Here is a 23,006-nt window from a genome sequence, read left to right as displayed (position 1 = left end):
GCATCTGTTCTTCAGTATCTTTTACTGAGCCATCTTGCTGGCCCCAAATTTCACTTTTGAAAGATTTTTGTAGTGGTTCTCAAAATTCATGCACTATTACTTAATAAAAAGAATATACAGCTGTGTGATGCACGTCTGTAATCCCAGCACTCTAGCAGGCAGGGGTTGGCGAATCACTGTGAGTTCGAGGCCAGCCTGGTCTACAAAGTGAGTCCAGGACAGCCAAGGCTACACAGAGAAATCCCATCTCAAAAAAACAAAAACAAAATAATATGCATAGGTCAGGTGTGACAGCATGCACCCTTAATCCTAGCACCGGTGGGCAGAGGCAGGGAAGGAGGATCTTTGCGAGTTTGAGACCAGCTTGGTCTACATAAAAAGTTCCAGGATGGGCAGAATTACGTAGAGGCCCTGTTCCAGCAAACAAACAAACACATTACCCTGTTCCAGAAAACAAACAAACACATTCCACCACCACCAAAATGGAGAGCAAATGCTTGTAATCCCAGCACCCAGGAGGCAGAGACAAGAGGATGCTGGAGGCTTGTTGGCTAACCACTCGAGCCTAATTAGCGAGCTTCAGACCAGTGAGAGATCCTGTCTCAAAGGAAGGTGGAGGTGTTGCTGAGAACAACACCTGAAATCGTCTCTTGGCCCCACCTGCATATGTGTACACGTATGTGTGTAAACTCTCACACATATGCATTAAAGAGGAAATGATTACCAGATCAGTGGTGATTTTTCATTCTTCAATGTATTTTGAATCCTTATACTTGGAACGGTAGCCGTGGGGTATGGAACTCACTGTAGGGCCACCTTAAGTGTACCGGTGGATTGAGGACGGCTGCTTGGGGAGTATAATTCTAAACAGGTTTTGGTGCTGATGAGGAGTTTTGCACATGAAGGGGGTTATAGGAAAGGTGAGTAAGAGGGAGTGGCATCTGAAGGGCGGCCCTCTTAGAGAATAGCAGGGATTGATAATGGCTGTTGAAGAGGCTGTAAGGATAAGCAAAGACTACTTGAGTACACAATAGCTCAGAGCAGGGAGCGTCTTGCAGAAAAGCTGGGGACTTACTACTAAGAGCTCTTGGGAATCCCTGGTCCTTTGCATGTGTCATTATAACAAGAGGGTAACAGGATGCAGCCTCCCATTCATGAGCAACACACTGCTTTCCAGCAAAGTTTCTGTTCTTCAGAAAAGCATTTGTTTAAAATCAACAGTCCCACCATTACCCCTCAGATCTTGTGAAATGTTTCCGCTTGAAAGAAATGCACAGTACCAAACCTGCCTTGATGTCTTAAATTCCATTTGTGATTTCAGTGGCGCAGATGGACCCTGGGTTTTCTTCAGTGTGGAGGGATTCCTTTTATCTTTGTTGAACTGGAATCTCTTTTCCTGATAATTCAAGAGAATGGGCAAAAGTTAAACATTCGCACAAGAGAACCTTTCCACAGAGGACAGTAACATTCCAGACGCTGAACTCTGAGCCCTGGGGAACTACTGTCTTAGCCGAGAGTGAAGTGCTCTGAGTTCCCCTCAGTCAGGCTCCGTGAACACGCTCTTGGCCCAGTTAGCAGCTTGGACCTTCATCCCACTTCTGTTCCCTGGGGAGTTTTAAAAAAAAAAAGTTTATTTTTAAATTAGGTGTTTGTATTTGGGTATGTGTATGACAGTGTAGGTGCCAGTGGAGGCTACAAGAGGGTGTCAGGTCCTCTGGAGCTGGGGTTGCAGGTAGTTGTGAGCGCCCCCCCAAAAGTAAGTACCGAGAGGAAATTCGGACCTCGGCAAAAGCACTGCACACTCTTGGCAGCTGAGCTATATCCCCCGGTCCAATTTTGGGAAAATTTCTGTTGAAGAATTGAAATGGGAAATAACACGATCAGATTCGCATTTTAGAAAGCTTGCTCAGAGTGTGAGATTGGAGAGCTTAGGCCTTCAAGTGGAAGGCTGGCGGGCTGCTTACTGGGTAAAGGCCCTGAGACTAAGCCTTGCAGCCTGAGGTTGAGTCCCAGTACCCACATGGTAGGAGAGATTGCCACAGACTGCCTTCTGACGTGTGTCTGTGTGTGTGTCTGTGTGTGTGTACATGTGAGTCTCCATGTCTGTGTGTGTCTGTCTTGTATCCTTCCACTAAATCAATAAGCATATGTAACTTAAAAATCTTCACCTGAAGGAGAGATGCCAAGGGCTAGGATTAGGTTAATGGCTGCAGAAACAGACAGGTAGACAGTTGGGAGACATTCAGAAGGCATTTTAGAGCTGGTATGGCGGTACATCTAGCAATTATAGCAGGTAGACCAAGGCACAGGGACTGCCTTGAATTTGAATTTGAGAGCAGCCTGGGCAAGTGGTAAAACCCAGTCTCAAATATTCCCCCAGGTGGGTTAGACATAGTAAAGAGTTTGATTTGTGCTGTTGGGCACTCATTTCTCTTTTCTCCCCTGTAATACCTATTATCCATGAATAAAAGAATGTTAACTGTGCACTCTAGGAAATTCCCCTTGTAGGCAACATGACATTATCACCTACAGAGTTCATGCCCAAGAACCACACAAAAGTCACCCCAATCCCCCCCCCCAAATTCTTCCTAATGTTTTGTGTTGGATCACATTCCTAGCTATCCTGGGCATATGTGCCTGGTTACACATGCCTGCTGGGGGTCCAGATGTTTCTACTAAAATTAAATAGGTCATCCATAGCTAATTTACAGAAATATTTTGTTCTGTTTTGTTTTTTACAGGTGTAAGACTTTCTAGGAAAATCTATGGCTCTTTTATGTGGTTTTAAATTGTGCACATGAATTTCATTTTTATTATTAGATTTTTTGCTTTTCTGAGTGTATGCATATTTACTCTGTGGCTCTGGCTGTCCTGAAGTTTGTAGCAACTCTCCTTCCTCTGCCCCCAAATTCTACCAGTATTACAGGTGTACACCTTCATACCCAGTTGTGATGGCTCTAAGACTGATAGCCCATCTATATTTCTACATAATGTTTTAAATTTGTGTGCTAGAAATCCAACAGTATTTGTATTTTATACATGAGACTCATTTTACTTGTGTTAGTTTGTCATCTTTCATGGTAGTCTCCTGCCCAGTTTTATTGGCTTGGTAAAAGATAAGTTATCCAAGTTAGGTTGTATTGAAGATACTTTGTGGTATTCTTCTTTTTAAATTATTATTAGCTACTAAAAATCTGACATCTTTATAACATGTCTTTAGGTCTCCATGAGTTTGATGCCTTGAAGGATCCTGAAGTGAATGAATTTAGAAGAAAAATGCGCAAATTCAGTGAGGACAAGATTCAGTCCCTGGTGGGGCTGTCGTGGATTGACTGGCTGAAGCACACATACCCGCCTGAGCACGAGCCGTCTGTCCTAGAGAACTTGGAAGATAAACTTTATGGAGGAAAGCTGATCGTGGCTGTGCATTTTGAAAATAGCCAGGTAGTGTTCGATATAATGTTTATATTATCCTGTAGTGAGTCTTTGATTCTGCTTGACTGCTGCTCCATTCTTAGAAGCGCTTCTTACTTAGAAAGCACCACTACAAAAAGAACTTGTAGGTTGCTAGACTGTGTTTTTAATTGCATAGGACTGTCTAAAGTGAGAGCCTTTGTACAAACACTTTTGATGCATTAGAATGGTATAGAAATGAATTGTCAAGCTGCGCTGTTTAATTGCCTTTTGCAGTTTTCAAAGAATAAAAAAAAACTTAAAGAGACATCTTATTTTTGTTTTATTGTATGTGTTTGAGTATTTTGCTTGTATATATGCTCACTGTTTGCATGCCTGATATCCACAGAAGCCAGATGGCATTGGATCCCCTAGAACTGCAGTTAACAGGCAGTTGTGAGCCGCCATGTGGATGCTGGAAATCAAACCCAGGTCCTCTGAAGGAGCAGCTAGCTAGTATTTTTTACTGCTTAGCCATCTCCCTGCTTTTTTTCTTGGAAACAAAACAAAATATTATGACATTTAAATAGTATGTTTGCATAAAGAAATAGTAAACAGTCCTGTACATTACATTGTTTTGTTTTCATAAAACCAGGAGGCTTTTCAAGGAAAACACACACACACACACACACACACACACACACACACATTTTTTTTTCCAAGACAGGATTTCTCTGCGTAGCCTTGACTGTCCTGAACTTTGTGGACCTCTGCCTCCCTGAGTGCTGGGATTATAGGTGGTGCACCACCATGCCCAGCTTGGAATATTTTTTTTAATGACCAGTAAATATTCCTATTACCAAAGAGTCCAAACAGCAGGATATAAATCCTATATATTCTACAAAAGAATAAACTTAGTATACAGACTGGCCCCGAACTCCTGATCCTCTGGCTCTGCCTCCTAAGTGCTGGCATTATAGAAGAATGCCACTATGCCCAGCAACTTTAGCTAAATATTAACTGTGCTTAGGGAGCTGTGACACTCAGAATACAGTAACATAACTTATAAATGACCAGAAAACAAATTACATGCATGTACATGTTTAGCATATAGAACATCTGAGCACAATTATGTTTCCCAGCCAAATGCAAAGGGTATCACGTTTTCTGCTTTCTCTCTTTTTAGGATGTATTTAGTTTTCAAGTGTCTCCCAATCTGAATCCTATAAAAATAAATGAGTTGGCAATCCAGAAACGCTTGACTATTCGCGGAAAGGAAGATGAAGCCAGCCCCTATGACTATGTGCTGCAAGTCAGTGGGAGAGTGGAGTATGTATTTGGTGAGCACCCACTGATTCAGTTCCAGGTATGTATACTGCCTCTCACCACAACAGTGCGCACTGGCGCCTTTAACCTCCTCATCTCTAAGGAAGTGCCTGTGGCTGACTGAATGTTTGGAACCCATAGACCACTTTGCAGAATTATATAATAAAAATCCATTACTGGACTCTGCCCCTAGGTAATTATCACTAAAGTTTTGGCAAATGTTTGTCTTTTTTTCCCGCCAGTTATGTTTGCTCTGGGCACAATGATTGTGCATGTATGTGTCTGTGTGTTTGCATTTTGCTCGTGGACTATTTCAGTGCCTAACATTAGTTTCCTGTAGCATGAATTCCTAATAGTGTGTTATGTATAGCTGCTGCTTAGTATTATTACTATTATTTAATTTATCTAATTATTTTAGTTTTTCGAGTCAGGGTTTCTCTGTGTAGTGTTGGCTGTCCTAGACTCACTCTGTAGACCAGGCTGGCCTTGAACTCACAGTGATCCGCCTGCCTCTGCCCCCAAGTACTGGAATTGCAGGCGTGTGCCACTACGCCTGGCTCTTTACTTACTTATTTATTTATTGTTTTTCTGAGACAGACTTTCTCTGTGTACCCTTGCTGTCCAGGACTCGCTTTGTAGACCAGGCTGGCCTCAAACTCAGAGATCCACCTGCCTTAGCCTCTCGAGTGCTGGGACTAAAGGTGTGTCCTACCTCATCCAGCTTTAATGTCATATTCCTGAGAAAGTAAAACAAAAACAAAAACAAAAAACTACTTGTTTAGACAGATACTTTTAAACATCTCAGAGAAAAAGTAAAAATTTTAAACAGCCATCAAGCAAGATGGTCACGCAGATAAAGGTGGCCGCCCAGCAGTGCTGGGGAGCTGGTTTGCCTCTAGGAACTCACACAAAAGTGGAAAGAGAGACCTTATTCCACAAAGTTGTCCTCTGATCTCCCTACTGTCCCACACACATAACACACACACACACACACACACACACACACACACACACACACACACACTAATAATACAGTCTCAACAGAAAGATTCTTCTAGTTTTTGTCTCTTTGTTTTTGTTGTTGCTTGGGTATTGAACTCAGGGCCTTCAGTAGTTTGAGCACGGGCTCTACTTTACCACCATCTAGTTCCCAGTCCTTGTTTTCTCATATTTCTTATTCCTTTATTCTTTTTCATTACTTCTACATGCAGGAGGAGTATTGCAAGTGTTAGGTCCTAATTGGCTTTCACGTATATACATACACACACACACACACACACACACACACTGAATTCTTTGGCTGTATTTTGTCTGCAGTGGCCATTGAGATGGCTCTGCGGGTATAGGGTGTTTGCTTCTAAGCCTGATAACTTTAGTTTGGTCCCTGGGACCCACATGGTAGTAGTGGAAATTCTCCTCTGACATCCACATGTGTGCTACGTGCATACATTTCCCCCTCCATCCACAAATAAGTAAACAAACAAACCAGCTAACTCACTGTCTCACTCTCTCATTGCAAGACGTTAAACTGCCTTAAGTTTTTTTGGAGTCGAGTGGAGTTCACGTAAGAGATGTACAGTGCACTATGCCATTCCCCTCAAGATTTGCTTTTTAAATTGTATTTATTTCTGTGTGTGAGACAGGCTTTCACTATGTAGTCCTGGCTGCCCTGTAACTTAACTTTGTAGACCAGACTGATCTCAAATTTTCAGAGAACCATCTGCCTCTGCCTCCTCAGTGCTGAGTCCAAGGTGTGTGCCACTGAGCCTGTCTCAGGATTTTCTGGCTTTGCCATAAAGAAACTTAAAGATACTTATGTTGATTTGAAACCTAAAAAAGTGGTTGCTAATGGAGTAGTAATTGAATAAGATCCAAGTTAGAGGTCAATTTAACACTTGAAAACCTGTTTGGTTGGCTTTTGTTTTGTTTTGTGGTAGTGTTGGTGTTTTGGTGACTAAGGTCCCACTCCATGGCCCACAGGAAACCAGCTGCTGAGCTTCATGAGTGAGCTAGCTAGCACATCTGGCTTGTTACACGGGTGCCAATATTAAGTGATAGCTGCATGAAAAGAAAGAGCTGAAGCCCTATGTGGCAGTGTGCTCACATGCTCCCAGCAGCTGAGAGGCAGAGGCAGGAGGCTCTGTGGTCCTCAACCAGTCCAAAAAGAAAAGGTGTTGAGATCCACTTAACAGGTAACAGAATACATACTTCTGTTAAGGCTCTGGTGTGGCCCATGACTCAGGAGGGGCCTAGGACAGTTACAGTGCACATGCACAGCTTCTGAGTAGTAAGCAGTTGAACTCTGGCTGGCCAGGAGGAAGAAAGGGAAAGTGCCTGGTGGGCAACCTGGAAGCACAAGCTTCTCTTCCTCACGGTCTGCCATCTTGCAAGGCCTCCTCCATCAGGCTAGCATGTAACAAGTTGGATCATACTTTGGATCTATTGATGAAGTTTATTTTCAGAATTTCTCTCTCTCTTTCTTCTTCTTCTTCTTCTTCTTCTTCTTCTTCTTCTTCTTCTTCTTCTCTTCTCTCAACACACACACAAACACACACACACACAATTTTTGGCAATAGGAACAGTCACTTGACTATTTAAAAACAAATTCCTTTGTAGAGCCTCCTGGTTTTATGAAAATAAATAAAATAGGACTAAAGGCCAAACGGTCTTTACTGAGTAAACTGCGGGAAATACTCACCTAGAATCCTGTGCTGGAAAAGACCACTTCAGGGATCCTGTGGGATGAACCACGTACACCATTCCTGGCTTATTAGTCAAAGGTGTGACTTGGGTATCAGACAATTCGATTCATATTTGGTCTTAGAAATATGAGATGTGTAAGCTAACCCTTTTGATTTTATGGCCACGAACTGTGAAGTTGCACTGGGTCTCTGGAAGACTGTTAGGAAGAATAACCATAATGTATGTGCCCCTCTCAGTTCCTAGGTAATTTAGGTGCTTTTTTATCAGGAGCTGGTTTATGTGGGCCTTTATTGTTGATTGTTTGTTTGATGCTAGGGATTGGACTGGTTTCCTAGCACCTGTTGGGCAGATGGTCTACCTCCAAACTACATCCTCAGATCATAGTCTTTTGAGACAGGACTCTGTATTGCTCATACCAAGCTAACTTGCTGTTTTCCCAGCCTGGCTCAAACTTGTGGTCCCTGGCTTTAGTTTCTCAGCAGTGTACCACAAGGACGCACCACCACGCCAGTTGTTGTGATGTGGTTTTTATTACATTTGCATTTATTTATTCTGTGCCTATTTGTGTGCATGAGCATGTGCTTGTGGAGGTCAGGGAAGAGCTTGTGGAAGTTGTTGCTCTCTACCTACCATGTAGGTCAGGAATAAACATGAATCATCAGGCTTGGTGACAAGTGCCTTTGCCCGCTGAGCCATCTCACCCGCTCCTGTGTTGTAATATTTTAAAAGTTATTTTTGTTATGTGTATGGCTGTTTTGCCTGCCTGTGTGCATGTGCCTCATGTACGTGCAGTGCCCACAGAGGCCACAAGTAGACGCAGGATTCCCTGGACCTGGAGTTACGTTGTGGGTGCTGGGAATCCAATGTAGGTCCTCTGGAAGAGCAGCCAGTAACCCCTGCGCTGTCTCAAGCCTTTCCACCTTGTGATTTTATTTCTTTTTGTTTTGTTTTGGTTTTCCAGATAGTTTCTCGTGTAGCCTTGGCTGTGTGGACTCTGTTTGTAGACTAGGCTGGCTTCAGACTGCACTGTGACTTTAAATGATTATATTCTTGATACTGAGTTGAGTAAAATATACCTGCCCTGTACATTTAGTATAGTGCTGTTCAGATGAAGTGTCTTTGTCGGCTGTCAGCAAACTTCTCCCTTCGTCTCTCTTGCTACTGCAGTACATCCGGAACTGCGTAATGAACAGGGCGCTGCCCCATTTCGTCCTCGTGGAATGCTGTAAGATCAAGAAGATGTACGAGCAGGAAATGATCGCCATAGAGGCCGCCATCAGCCGGAACTCATCCAGCCTTCCTCTCCCTTTACCACCAAAGAAAACACGAGTTATTTCTGTAAGTTCCCTGTGTCAGCCTTTGGTAACCCCAAAGCCACATGATCCCCAGTCTGTGTGCTAAGCCTCAGACCTGTTTCTTTTGCTCACTTCTCCTTCTGGGAAAGTCAGCCTCTCTGCCATTTACTTGAAATGTGCTAGGTTTCTTCGTGGTATTTTTAGTTCCCTCAGCAAATACTATCAGATTAGACATTATACCTATCAACTTGAGACACAGGACACAGAACGTCTGAGGAGACAGTGTATTTATTTATGCTTTGCTTCTTTTTTCAGACAGAGTCTTGCTTGTAGCTCTGGTCCCCGACTTGTAACAAGCTTACCTCAGCTTTCTAAATGCAGTATATTTGATTTGTTTTGTTTTGGTTTTTTTGGTGTTTTGAGACAGGGTTTCTCTGTGTAGCCTTGGCTGTCCTGGACTCACTTTGTAGGCCAGGCTGGCCTCGAACTCACAGCGATCCACCTGACTCTGCCTCCCAAGTGATGGGATTAAAGGCATGCGCCATATATTTCATTTCTATCAGTGTAATCTGTTAGAACATTTTTGGGGTGAGATTGTTCCACTGTGGACTCAGGCTGCCACAGGACTTATTAGCTGCAGCAAGGCATTACAAGTGTGTTCCAGTGCATCCCTGTTTTGCCCTCTGCCCTACCTCTTCTTATTTCATTTTTTAGCATCAACAGACACAAAACTCAAGTGTTAGTAGTTATAATGCTTAATTTGAAATGTATGATTTTGGGGGGGGAATGGAGTTCAAGACAGGATTTTCCTTTGTAGCCCTGGCTATCCTGGAACTCACGCTATAGAACAGGTTTGCCTCAAATTGAGATTCACCTGCGTCTGCCTCTAGAGTTCTGAGATGAAAGGTGCCTACCACCTTCCCTGAAGTAGTTAGGATTTTTACTTGTTAGATCAGAGTTTCATAAATTTGCCCTATTTGAGAGCTGATAGACTTCCATAGCTAGTGTCTTAGTTAGGGTCACCTTTGTGATGAAACACCATAACCAAGGGCAACTTGAGGAGGAAAGGCCTTATTTGGCTTACATTTCCTGAGTCATAGTTCATTGGGGGAAGCCAAGGCAGGAACTCCAACCATGTAGGAAGTGATGGCAGGAGCTGATGCTGAGGCCATGAGGGAGTGCTTGCTTCCCCTGGTTCATCCAGCCTGCTCTCCCGTGAATCCAGGACCGCCAGTCCATGAGTATCACCACCCACAGTGAATGGGCCTTTCTACATCAGTCTAGAAAAAGCACCATAGGCTTTGCCTACAGTTGGGTTTTGTGGAAGCATTTTCTCAACTGAGGTGCCCTTCTGTCAGATGACGGTAGTTTGTGTCAAGTTGACACATGACTAGCCATCATGCATAGTCATTTCTTTAACTAAATGCCTCTGTGTTTACTTCTTTCTTTTACAGCATGTTTGGGACAACAACAACCCTTTCCAAATTGTCTTGGTGAAAGGAAATAAGCTTAATACAGAAGAAACTGTAAAAGTGAGTACTTGTTGAGAGTTGAGTGGCCTTGAGATCTTCTTATATAATCCATGAGCTCTGTGGTATCATTCATGCTGCCCATCAAGTATGTAAGATGGAGAGTGGCCTCTTGTCCAGACTGGCCTCAGACTAGCTGTGCAGCTAAAGCTGGCCTTGAACTCCTTGACTGTCCTGCCTCTACCAAACAAATGCTGGATCACAGGCATGAAGCACTGTGTCTGGCAGCATTTTAATTTTAAAGAATTATTTGAATAATTAGAGATTTATTGGAAAGCCTGGCATTATTTTCTTAGTGTATATATCACAGAAGAAATTCTGGTTTTAGATCAGGGACTTGACAGAAAGAAGCTTACGTGTGCTGATTGTCAGGCCTGCTAACCTATTGGATGTTGTAAGCATTTGCTGTGTTTATATGTTAGAAGGAAAACTTAAATGTTTATAGCTTAAAAATATTGTTTGAAGCTGGGCATGGTGATGCATGACTGTAATACCATTACTCAAGGAGCCAGAGGCAGGTGGATCTCTGAGTTCCAGGCCAGCCTGGTCTACAAAGACAGTCTAAGACAGTCAAGGCTACACAGAAAAACTCTGCCATGAAAAACAAACATATATATGTATATATATGCTGGTATTAAAATAAGGGCTTTTGTCTTGTTCTCATTCTCAGTTCAGTTTTTCTTTGTAAACTGTATTTCCGTTTACAATTTAGGCTAATTTGCAGTTTGCCTATTTTCTGTTTTAATGATATATTTTCTTCAAATTTAAAAATTGAGTACTATGTCCCCCCAACCCTTTTCCTCCAGTTTCTCTATGTAGTCCTGAGTGCCTGGCTTTACTGATAGAACTTGCTCTGCAAACCAGGCTGGTCTCAGACTCACAGAGATCTCCTCCCTCTCGAGTGCAGGGATTGAAGGCGTGTTCTGCTACACCTGCCCTTCCTTCCTTCCTTCCTTCCTTCCTTCCTTCCTTCCTTCCTTCCTTCCAAAGACAGACTCTCATATAGCTCGGGCTGACCTCAAACCCCTTCTCAGGTGTGTTTGATGGCATGCTGCTTAGTGTATGTTTCCCACCTACCCACCTTGTCTCTCTGGTTCTCTTGTCCTCCCATCTCATGACATCATAACAATGAGGTAAGTGAAAGAATGACATAATTTCCTGCAGGTGCAGATTGCTGTAAAGTTAGGTGCTCTAGTTTTGTGTTAATAAAATGCGAAAAACAAACAAACAAAAGCAACTATGTCCGTCCAGCCTTTTCTTTCCTGAATCTCTTGGCTGGGATGTGTTAGAAGCGGAAGAGATGACAGTGTGTGAATTACTGAGGGATTTCTGGAGAAAGAGCTAAGAGAAAGCTAGATGCACATGTTTGCAAGTGAGTGTTGAGCTGTATCTGACAACACATAGATGTGTTTGGAGACGTAGTAGGAAGATCTGGCTTGAATGGCTATGGAAGTACACAGTGCCACCTCAAGGTCTGCGGAGTAAGTGACAAGCTGTAACACAAGAGAACCAGTTCTTGCCTGAGTCTGAAAGGCTGAGAACCTCTCAGTGTTCATGACACAGATCAAGTCTGAAGTCTGCGTGAAGCCCTGGGGGAGTCAGTGTTGGAATCCTATGGTGTGAGAGAAGCACTTCTTTTACAAGTTACAAGATTTAATGTGATAGGTTGTGGGTTTTCACTTCTGCTCATGGGAAACACTCGGGGATACTTTTTTTGTGGTGGAGGGTGGGACAGACAGTTACAACTTTAGTAACTCTTCTGCCTCAGCCTCAGCCTCATCGCTGATTATAAGCATGGACTACCTAGCTAACATAACTTCCTTACATGCAGGACTGTTCATTTGTATCAAGGTAATGTTGGCCCAGATGAGGTGAGACGGGTCAGGGTGTGGAGTTCAATAGAGTGACTTGTCTGCCACGTGCAGGCGCAAGGATGAATAGACATGTGGGTGAATGAATAGGTGGCCGTATAGACAGGCAGACAGTTGTCTTTAGTTTGTTGTTGTTTGAGACAAGGTTTCTCTGTGTAGCCCTGGTTGTCCTGGAACTTGCTCTGTAGACCAGGTTGGCCTCAAACTCAGAGATCCACCGGCCTCCCAAGTGCTAGGATTAAAGGCCTGCACTACCACCTGGCTACTCCAAGTTTCTTAAAACCCTTATTTACAAAGAAAACTCAAGAATAAGAGATTGTAGTAAATTCTCTCAAACATGAGCAAGAGAAAGTACCAACCTTACATTCATTAATTTATTTAGGAAATATGCAAGGGGGAGGTGGGGTGAAGAGATGAGTAACTGGGCAGGAGCACTTGCTGTAGTTCCAAAGCACCCACATTACATCCCCAGCACCCATGTAGGGCAGCTCTCACAACTGCTGTAACCCCAGCTCCAGCCCTTCAACACTAGGGTCTACAGATCCAGTCCCTGGACAGCCAGGGCTACACAGAAAAAAGCAACCCAAACAAAAACAACAAAGAAAAAAGAAGGAAGGAAGGAGGAAATCGGTTACTCTCTGGAGTCTGGGTTTGGTGATGCATTTTAATCTCAATCTCAATACCTGGGAGGCAGGTGGATCTATATGAATTGGAGGCGTGGTTCACATAGCAATCTCTAGGCCAGCTAAAGAAAGAAAAGAAAGTGGAGTTGGGCTAGCAAGTTCAGTTCCCAGCAGCAGTACAGAGTGGCTCACATTATTCACCTGTAGCTCTGTCTCCTAGGGCCTCTGACACCTCTGTCCTTCATAGGCACCTGCACTCAGATGCACGCAACACACTCAGATACATATAGGTAAAAATAATAAAATGTACAAACAAATAAAGCAGTTTAACTTTGGGTGAGCCAGCTGTCTCAGCAGGTAACCACTCTTGCCACCAAGCCTGATGAGGTTGGCTCCCAGAGCCCAGGGGGTGGAAGGAGAGAGCTAACTCCTGCAGGTTGCCCTCTGACCTGCACACATGCAGCTTGCGTGTGCCACACTGGTCTGCTTCTCCCTGGGGTATCTGCGTATGTTGTGTACCGTTGTGTACCGGGCTGGACTGGAGGGAGGGAAGCTTAGTCAGGGTGGGTGGGTGCAGGCAGGTTCTCTCTGTTGGCACGAGTGTGGGAGAAACAGCCTTCTTTGGAGATGGTTTTCAGTGAAACAGCTCTTTATTAGGGGCACGAGGACAAGGGCTATATAACCTTGGGGAGTGAGCAGGGGCTTTGGGGTGAGTGTATATCATTGGCTGGGGCTCAGGTGCTGAGAATGCTTTGTTTTCATGAAGAGGAATTCCAGGTGCTGGACAAAGGTGGCAGAGGTGGGGGTCACAGGGATATGTGCACCGAGACATGCAGGCCCAGAGCAGGGAGGAAGCAGTCCTACTCCTGCCAGTCCCAAGACAAGATTTTGGGGGCTTGGGCATGTCTTGCCCTCACTCTTTTTCTGGGCTAGCTCCCCTAGTCACACAGCTTAGTGGCCCCACATCTTTTTGTTTTATAAAGAAGAAGTGTCAGCATAATCATAGGCCTCTCTTGGGAAGGGTTTGATATTGAACCAGAACCTGATTGGCAGCGGTTTTTGTTATGCTACTTAGCTGCCAGTTTAGAAATTGGATGAGGCAGGGTGCTCGGAGGAGTTGGGCCCCAAAGGCCAGTTCAGGGCCAAGGAGGGGAAGAAGCCAAGCTACCAGAGAGCTTGAGTACCATGGGGTAGAGGTGTTGGGTGCATAGCATAGCAGGAGATCTTGCAGAGATCTTTAAGCATTTGTGTGTTTGTTCCATCAGTCCACATTCGTTGACATAGAAGCAACATTCCTCCCCCAACACACTGCAAGTCCCTCTCTGTTTAGCATTAGTAAATCCAGTGCTCTCCAGTTTTGTAGAACAACTCCCACTAGGGAGGTGACCTGTCACTGGAGGAACTCAGGACTGTCCAAGGTAGAAGCCGTGGCCTGGCCAAGCTTGTCCTAGAAGCTGTCAGCCAGGTATTGTCTAGTCCTTTTGCTCTGAAAACACACATACTTTTAAAGGGAATATTGTAGGTACATTTCTGCATTCCGTATGTATGGAATGTGTGATGCATACCAATCAGCTAATGATGATTCTCTGCTCTGGATGGGAGCAAGTGAAGAGACACATGTCCAAAATAAATGCGTAAATAACCAAATGTTATATAAAATGTAAACATTTAATCCATTGAATACATATGCAAATTATCACAAGGTAATTTAAAAATTTTAAAGAAAAAAATTAGTTTCAGCCAGGTGGTAGTGGCACTCGCATTTAATCCCAACACTTTGGAGGCAGAAGCAGGAGGATTTCTATGTGTCCGAGGCCAGCCTGGTCTACAGAGCAAGTTCCAGGGCAGCCAGGGCTGCACAGAGAAACCCTGTCTTGAAAAACAAAACAAAACAAAAAATTTACTTTCAATCCTACCACTTGGGAGGCAGAGGCAGGCAAATCTCTGAGTTGGAGTCCAGCCTGGTTACAAAAAGAGTCCAGGATAGCCAGGACTACAAGAGAAACTCTGCCTTGAAAAACAAAACGGGGAAAAAAAAAATTAGTTTCCTTAGAAGCTATGTAAGTAGTAAAGTTTTCTATTTCTTTTGTGCCCATTTTGGTAATTTTTGTCTTTCAGCAGTGTGATCTACAGGGTGCTCCCCTGACCCAGCCTTTCTTGTTTTTGTTTGTTCGGTTTTGAGACAGGGTCTCACTGTGTAGCTTTGGCTGTTTTGGAACTCACTTTGTAGACCAAGGTGGTCTCAACTCACAGAGGTCCACCCTCCTCTGCCTCCTAAGTGCTGGAATTAAAGACATGTGCCACTATAGCCAGCACTTAAGTGTGTATGTGGGGGGGGGGGCACATGCTTGAGAGTGTAAATGCTGTATTAATGTAGGTGTTGAAGAAGAGCTGGTCGTAAGCTGCCCCTTTTTAGGTGCTAGGAACTGAGCTTGCTCTTCTGGAAGAGCAGTGAGTGCTCCGAGCCCACTGAGTCAGTCCAGCCATAGAATAATCCCTTTAGAGAATTAGCAAACAGGCCAAACTCTGGAAGATAACCTCCTGTGTGATGTCAGTTCTTTGATACAGCATATCTAATCACCAGAGCTCAGTCCATCATAGCCACAGGACCAGATGTCATGCAGGATTCTGTGTGATCTGAGCAGAAACCTTGAGCTGCTCGGGGCTGACTCACTGCTCTCTGGTGTCTGGCTCCCTGGTTAGTCTTTGCCTTGTTCTGTGTTTTTCCATCTTTTGTGTATACAGAGCTTTGATTGTTTTTGTGATGGGGTCTCGTGGAGTCCAGGGTGGTTTCAGACTCAAAGCTGAGGATGTCTCTCTCTCCCCAAGTGCTGGGGCTATAGGCATGTGCTGCCACACACATGCATACACTATGTAGGAATGTGCTGCCACACCAGCACATCTTACTGTTTAGCAGATGCCTCAGCTTACTCTTGCTCACAGTACAGAAGATTAAATTAGGCACGCGGAGCATAGAGAGAAGCTGGGAGCTGCTCTGGTTGGAAAATATCTTCCTAGTTTCAAAGGCAGCAGAAATGTCATTTTTGCTTCAGTCTCCTTTTTATTTTTATTTTCTATTAAATTAAAAATTGTGTGCAAATGATATAGACATAGTATTTGCATGGTGCTCAGGATAGCTTGGGGGACTAGGTAGGCTCTTCCCTTCCTCTGTGAGTTCTGAGGATTGACTCCGGGCCGGCAGGCTTGTGTGGGAAGCACTTTTACCCCCTGAGTCATCTGGCTAGCTCTGTGTTTTTTCCCCCATTTATTCCAGTGTCTAAATAGTACTGTGGTGGCGGCAGTAGCAGCAGCAGCAGCAGCAGCAGCAGCAGTAGCAGCAGCAGCAGCAACAGGGACAGCTTCAGGGTTGGGCAAAATCCTAAATCTCAAGAGTTGACATTGTCTTTCCATTAGAGGTGTTGTAATCCCAAGATTACATCATCGTGGTTTTTGCTCCCTGCATCTTCTGAAGAGAAAATGCTTAGCAAAGCTTGCAAGAAATACACAGGAGTAAACCGCAGCTTCATCGCTGGATAAAGAAGATACTTGGGTTACAAAAAAATACTTTAAGATTGAAGGTTAAGAGGAGTTTGAAAAGTTCGATTAAGTTTAATAATCTCTTCAGCTCATTTCTTGGCTGTGCAGATGAGGGCCTAAGTCTAAGTCTGGTATGTGCACATGTGCAAGTAGCCCTCCACAAGCACCTTGGCCTTGGAACTGACATAGAAGCCTCAGGTAAAAAGCCAAGGCTCTGCACTGGATGTGCATACAACCCAATATTTCATTCTTAAGAACGAAGAAAACTTCAAGTCATCAGATCAGATGGGATGCGGAGGTGATTCTGGTGTTGCAGAGACATGAAAGCAGTTGGTACAAATACGTTCCAGCAGCCAAGGGAAAACACAGATTCCCAACAGAATATGTAAAAGAAAGTCTCAGCTGAGAAACAGGAGCTAAAACTATAAGATGACACGCTCTTGTGATCCCGTTATGGAGGCAGGGAGATACCCAGGCCAGCCTAGGCTGTAGCATAACACATCCCTAAAACCAACAAAAACCTGAATCAAGAAACTGAAGCTAAGAGGTATGGTGTCTCTTGTCTATAATCCTAGTACTTGGGAGGTAGAGGCTGGAAAATCAAGAGTTCAGGTCATCTAATACACAGTAAGTTGAATTCTAGACCACACTGGGATTTAGGAAACTCTGCCTCAAAACACCAAAACAAGCTAAAAACTCTAAACCTAAAGAGCTCAGTATGTTAAAATTTACAAATCAACTAAATTCAGTTGCAGAATGGTAGGTATCAAGAAGGAAAATGTTACTGAACTTAAGGATTACTCAATACTTTGCTGACTTTGAACAGTAGAAGAAAAGGAAGAATGGTGGGCAGAATGGTATGAGTTTCAAGGACTGTGAGGCCATCCCCGAAGGTCTAATAGACTTGGAACTCTGGGTTTCAGAAAGAGATGAAAAAGGGTACAATTCAGAAAAACCATTTAAAAAGTATCCACTGGAAACCTTTTCATGTTGGCAAAGGATGTAAGCATACAGATTCACGAAGCTGGCTGTACCCAAACCTGATACAGGCATGTTCTGCATTACATATAGCAATCATTTATCATGATACCTCCTAGCTTTGTGATGTGGCTTGTATGTGGCTCTCAGTACTCCTAATCAATTAGAGTATATGTAAGTAGAAAAAAACAGAAGCTCTGTCTTTTTATCTCCCCCCTTTATTGTCTGGGACACTATATACTTTCTGTGGTGAGTTTGCACATTTAATGTAGCTGTTGCCAACACCACCACATGCCTGTAGTTTTCCTCTCTAAGTCAGAACAAAGCAGCCTCTTGACAGATTGTGATATAACAGATTAACACTTGGTCTCTGCCATAGAGCTTCTACAGCCTGTGCCATTTCCTGAATGATGGGAGAATCCTAATTATGGGGGGTGGGGAGGCTCTCATTTAGCACAGGCTAGTCTTGAACTCCCTCTCTTCCTGCCTCCACATCTCAAGTGCTGGGGACACAGGTGCATCACTATGTGTGGCTAAAGTATCTTTTATAAAATTTGACCCTTTCCCCAGTTCTGAGAGAGAGAGCTTCCAGAACCCTTGCTGGCTTATCAGAGACACCAGTAATGTGAATAGTGGGTTAAATGCTACTCTCACAAGATTAGACAAGAGACCAACTTAACGACAGGGGCCAGTGACTTAAGTATTCGTACCTACTTTGGACTTTTAATAAAAGTTCTCTAACAGGGGTGCGGACATGGCTCAGCAGTTAAGAGCACTAGCTGCTCTTGTGGTTTCATTCTCCGCATACACGGCAGCTCATAACTGTCTGTTAACTACATTTCTAGGGGATCCAATGCCCTATTATACCCCTCATAACTCTTAATTCTAGGGAATCTGGTGCCCTCTTGTGGCCTCTGTAGACACCAGACACGTGTGCAGTATGTTTACATGCATGCTGTCATGCACATACATTAAAAATGAAATAAATCTTAAAACAACAAAACTCTAGCAGCTGGAGGGGTGGCTCAGTGGTTAAAAAGTATTGACTGTTCTTCCAGGAGGCCGGGGTTCAAGTCCCAGCACCCTCACCCAGCAGCTCACACTGTTTGTCACCCCAGTTCCAGGGGGTGCACAGACAAAATATCTATACATATTAAATTAAATTTAAAACAACAACAAAAACTCTTAACCAGGAGTTCACATGGAGTCTGGGCTGGCCAATATGTCAACGGGCTGTTTGTCCCTGTCCTTTTGAATAGTTACTAGAATAGACTGGTGATCACGCTTCCCATAGCTTGTGAACTATGGACTGACTGGACTTTGGAGGCAGGGCTGTGGGACCCCCTCAGTTGATCAGAAGTACTGACCCAGAACTTGAAACTGGCAAGGGAAGTGGAGGGAAGTATTATGGAACTAGGCCTATAGCTAGTGTATAGGAAAAATAAGTGCACGTGTTTGGTGCCTGAGGTATATGAGTGCAGAGGAGCTAGGTTCTCCCGTGGATACGGATTGAGAACACAAGCGATGTGCTTTATGAAAGATGGGGATTTGTCCTTTTCGTGCTCTGATCTCCTTTTGTGTCTAATAACTAAAGACAAAAAGTAGTGGACTTTGGCCGAGTATGGAACAAGAAGGAAAGTAAGGTGTTGTTGATGTTGTGAAAAAGGTTCAAATCTTGCTCAACACAGCATTTTTAATTGGTGTGTACAGGAATGCAGTCTGTGTGTTGGCTTGGCACTTCCCTATTGTAGCCCAGTGGCCAGTCCTTTGCATGACAGAGCCTACTTCTCTTGTTTTCCTAATGTTCTAGGGTTTGTGAGAAGATGTTACAGAACCGTAGTTACTACAGCCAGGTAATGAAACCTGACACATGAAGAAGCATGATGGCACCTTAACATTCTTAATTTTTGAAAATACTGACAGAGACTCACACAGTAGAAGTGGGGACAGTGCTTTTTGTTTTATTTTGTTTCAAAAAACAAAAACCAAAGTTTCATGTGTTGTATTTAGAAAGAAAAAAAAATTTAAAGCCGTTTTCCAAAAAACAAGATCTTTGTTATAGTTACAGGATTTTAAATTCAGAAAAGTTTTTTTTTTTTTATTTCATTATATAGGTCATTTAAAATCCCCACTTATCTGTTACCCTTTTTCAACTTAAATCATTTTAGTGAATTACCAGATTTTTCAAGCAGAAATAATCTTAATGACTTCTTAAATAATTCATAATAAGACTATTAAATAATGCTTTTATTCTGCCCAGCTATTTTTTTCATAGGGTGTGTAAGTCTTTATTGTTACCAAGCCGAACTCCTCATAGTGTTTCTCAGCTTGCTCCTTTCTCTGTGGCTAGTCACAGCTGGAATAGAACTTCTCCAGCCAATTGTACCTAAGTATTTTGGGCTTTATAAAATGCGACTTCCATAATACCCACGGTGCTGCTCTACTCCTTTTATCTAAGGCTCAGCAGACGTTTGTTGGGGTAGATAAAACTACACTTCTTTTCCTTTTTCAGAGACTGTCTCACTATGTAGCCCTTGCTGGCCTAGAATTTGCTCTGTAACCCAGGCTGGTTTTGAATCTCCTGCGTCTGCCTCCTGAGTGTTGAAATTGCAGGCGTTCTGTCTTGTTTCATTTTTAATCTATTATTAAGTATTATTTATTTAGCACTTAACGTAGTGGGAGCCTGTTTCAATTTCTCAGTGATTGTCCAAACAGCAGAAGATGGTAGGATTTTAAAGCTTAGGTTCTCTTTTATCAGTAAAACCTTGGAAAGTGTTCATTTTTAAAGTCATAATTTACAGAAAGTGTTATATTTAAGTTCTGTATATAAGAGGTAACAAGTACACATAAGTGGAAGGTTGCTGGGATAAGACAGACCGTGTTTATACTAAATCCCCACTTCCAGCCTCCCACATGACACATGCAGAATGTATTCTATATGCTTTATTCAAGATTTATCTAGACATAGTTCAGAAATGATTTGTAGGAATCACATGTTCTTTCCCATAATGTGCAGTCAACTTTGACTTTTTACAGCATAATGAGGACATTTAGTTGACAAATAACAAACATCTTGGCAGGTGTTGGATGTAGCTCAGTTGGTAGGGAGCTTTCTTCCCATGCACAAAACTAGGTCCAATGTCAGCACTACCCAGCTAGGTATGATGAAGCACACTTGTAATCCTGTCCCCTGGGACATGGGGACAAGAAGATCACAAGGTCATGTTTATGTGTGTGACAAGATCAAGGCCAGCCTGAGCTACATGAGACGCTGTCCTTAAAAAGAATGTATGTGTACATACGTGTGTGTGTGTGTGTGTGTGTGTGCGTGCATGCGATTACTTGGTTGGTGGGCTACATATTTAGCTGTCTATACAGCCAATGGACAAAGCAGAAGGAAAACTTAATCATCTCTGATATTCATAATGTCATAAAATAAAGACAGTCTAGTTATTCATGAGCTGACAGTTGGCGATACTATCAATGGAAAAAGGTACGTTTAGTGAGTCATGAAGCAGGTACAGTGGGTGGGTGACACTGTAAGTGCATCAACATAGTATGTAAAACCATGTCTTTTACAGTGTGGATTTAAAGTGCAGCTGACAGTGCAGTTGAACAAAATCATTCTTGGAGATCCCAGCCTGATCTGGGCAATTGCACTTGGCCATGTGGTTGTTTATCTGAATTTGTATTTTCCAAGGAAATAGATCCTTGTGTCCTGTGTGCACGTGCATCGGGTAAAAGCTGGGCTCAGGGAAGGATTAGGGAGAAGCCCCTGCTCTGTTGGGTGTGGTAGAGCATGTTTATGCCTCCCAGCACTTGGAGGAGGCAGGAGGCTCAGGAGTTCAAAGAACACATAAAGAGGTCTGGGGAGATGGCACCGTGGTTAATGGCAACGGCTGCTCTTGCAGAGGACCCCAGCTCAGTTCCTAGCACTCACATGGTGATCCACAGCTACATCTAATTCTCACTCCAGGGATCTGATACCTTCTAACGTCTACAGGCACCAGGCCTGCACATGGTGCATACACGAAGGCAAAGCACTCCTATACACAAAATAAAATGAACAAATATAAAAAAATCTTTTTTTAAAAAAGTGAGTAATTAAGGAAATATAGAGCTCACGGTAAAGTTATAAGTCTTGCTTGGGCATGAAGTTCCTCAATGGATTACAATGAACAAATGATCCACGGTACCCACATTTGTGCCTTTCATGGAGAAGTGTGGTGTCTTATAGCCATGAAAATATCTGTATTTTCAGATAGAAGTGAATTCTTCAAGCTCTGCTAGCCCAGTCTACCCCTACATGACTTCAGTCTTTATTAACAATGATGTGTCTCCATTTGTTAAGGAACAAATCCTAGATTTTTTATATTAGGCACATAATTTGATCTGAATATTTTTAAAATAGTATAACTAACAATGACATAATGTTTCATTGTTTTAATACGTTATAACTTCTAAATTGAGTAGATTATAGAGGGTATTCTGTCGTATCAAGATACCAACCTTAAAGAACAGAAAACCTCTTGGAGAAAGGTAGCTTAGCAGGCTTTGGAAACAATTGTAGTTTTTGAATGTGAATGTGGCTCATCTCACAAGAGAGTAAAAGGCGGTGTTGTACGGACAAGTGAAGGAAGATTGCAGAATGTTCCCCCAGTAGTTAACTGATAGTCTTTCACTTGAAACTGGTCACTCATAGTGCTAGGGACATCTGTCCAGGGACACGTGGCTTGGAAAACACAGTAATTGTGTTATCTCAAATATGGACTTCCAGAGAATGTGACAGAGGAGGGCAGATGGGTATCCGGGAAGTTTTGATGAAGTGGAGGCCGACTGACTGATGGAGAATAGAGGAATAGTAGATGGTGTGAAACAGAGGTCAGGAGGTCGAGTTCTCTCATGGGAAGTTAAGTGAGTTGGAAAAGCACGACGTGGCTAAAGAAAGAAATCTTTGGCCAGCGCAGTGCCTCACAGGGCTGAGGCACTTGACTGCCAAGCTGGAGTTCTGTTTTTGTGACTCACATGGTAGGAGAGCCAGCTCCCACCGACCTCCACATGCAGGTCCACTCACATACATACACATGTGCACACAAAATAAATACAATGTGAAAACATGAAGTGGAAGAATTAGTGACTTGGGGGTACTAGGATGTGGGAGAAGATAAATTCAAAATGTGACTAGACTTGAGGGACAGGAGAAATGAGGTACTGCTAGGAATTTTGGAGCTGAGGAATTCAGAAGTCAAACAGATTGTTTGCTTCCTCTCCAACCCCAAAAGAAGGACTAGTCTTTTTAAAGATTGATTTATTTATTGAAACAGGTCTCATTGTGTAGCTGTGGCTGCCCTGGAACTTGCTCTATAGACAAGACTGGCCTCGAACTCAGACATTCACCTGCCTCCACCCAGCAACTTCTGAGATTAAAGATGTGTGCCACCATGCCTGATAGATTGATTTTATTTTTAATGTATGTGTATGTGTCTGTGTGTGGTATGTACACATGAGTGCAGCTGCCTCTGGAGGCCAGATGAAGGCATCAGATCATCAGTAGCTGGAGTTACAGGCAGTTAGAAATTACCCACCATGGTGCTGGGAACTGAACTTGGCTCGTAAACACTCTTCTCGCTAGCTCTAGATTGTTTTCCAGGGTGTGTACATCAGGCCTCAATATTTTATCTTTTGATCCACAGTCTGCATCAAGTACTGAGACTGCATGCCCAGCCTCATTTATTGCAATTGTACGTGTAT

General features: G+C 43.2%; 1 protein-coding gene across 1 annotated transcript in view; it reads left to right on the top strand.

Annotated features, from left to right (window-relative positions):
* The window catches only part of Pik3cb (phosphatidylinositol-4,5-bisphosphate 3-kinase catalytic subunit beta), a 71,328-nt gene that overhangs the window by 9,098 nt on the left and 39,224 nt on the right, over positions 1-23,006 (top strand). The window contains exons 3-6 of the mRNA XM_051140050.1: positions 3,221-3,444; positions 4,580-4,759; positions 8,590-8,760; positions 10,172-10,249. Of these exons, the coding sequence (XP_050996007.1) occupies positions 3,221-3,444; positions 4,580-4,759; positions 8,590-8,760; positions 10,172-10,249 (653 nt within the window). The remainder of the gene's footprint in view (positions 1-3,220; positions 3,445-4,579; positions 4,760-8,589; positions 8,761-10,171; positions 10,250-23,006) is intronic.

The sequence above is a fragment of the Acomys russatus genome, chromosome 32 (genome assembly GCF_903995435.1).
Source record: "Acomys russatus chromosome 32, mAcoRus1.1, whole genome shotgun sequence".
Taxonomy (NCBI): domain Eukaryota; kingdom Metazoa; phylum Chordata; class Mammalia; order Rodentia; family Muridae; genus Acomys; species Acomys russatus.
This window is presented reverse-complemented; position numbering and strand designations above follow the sequence as displayed.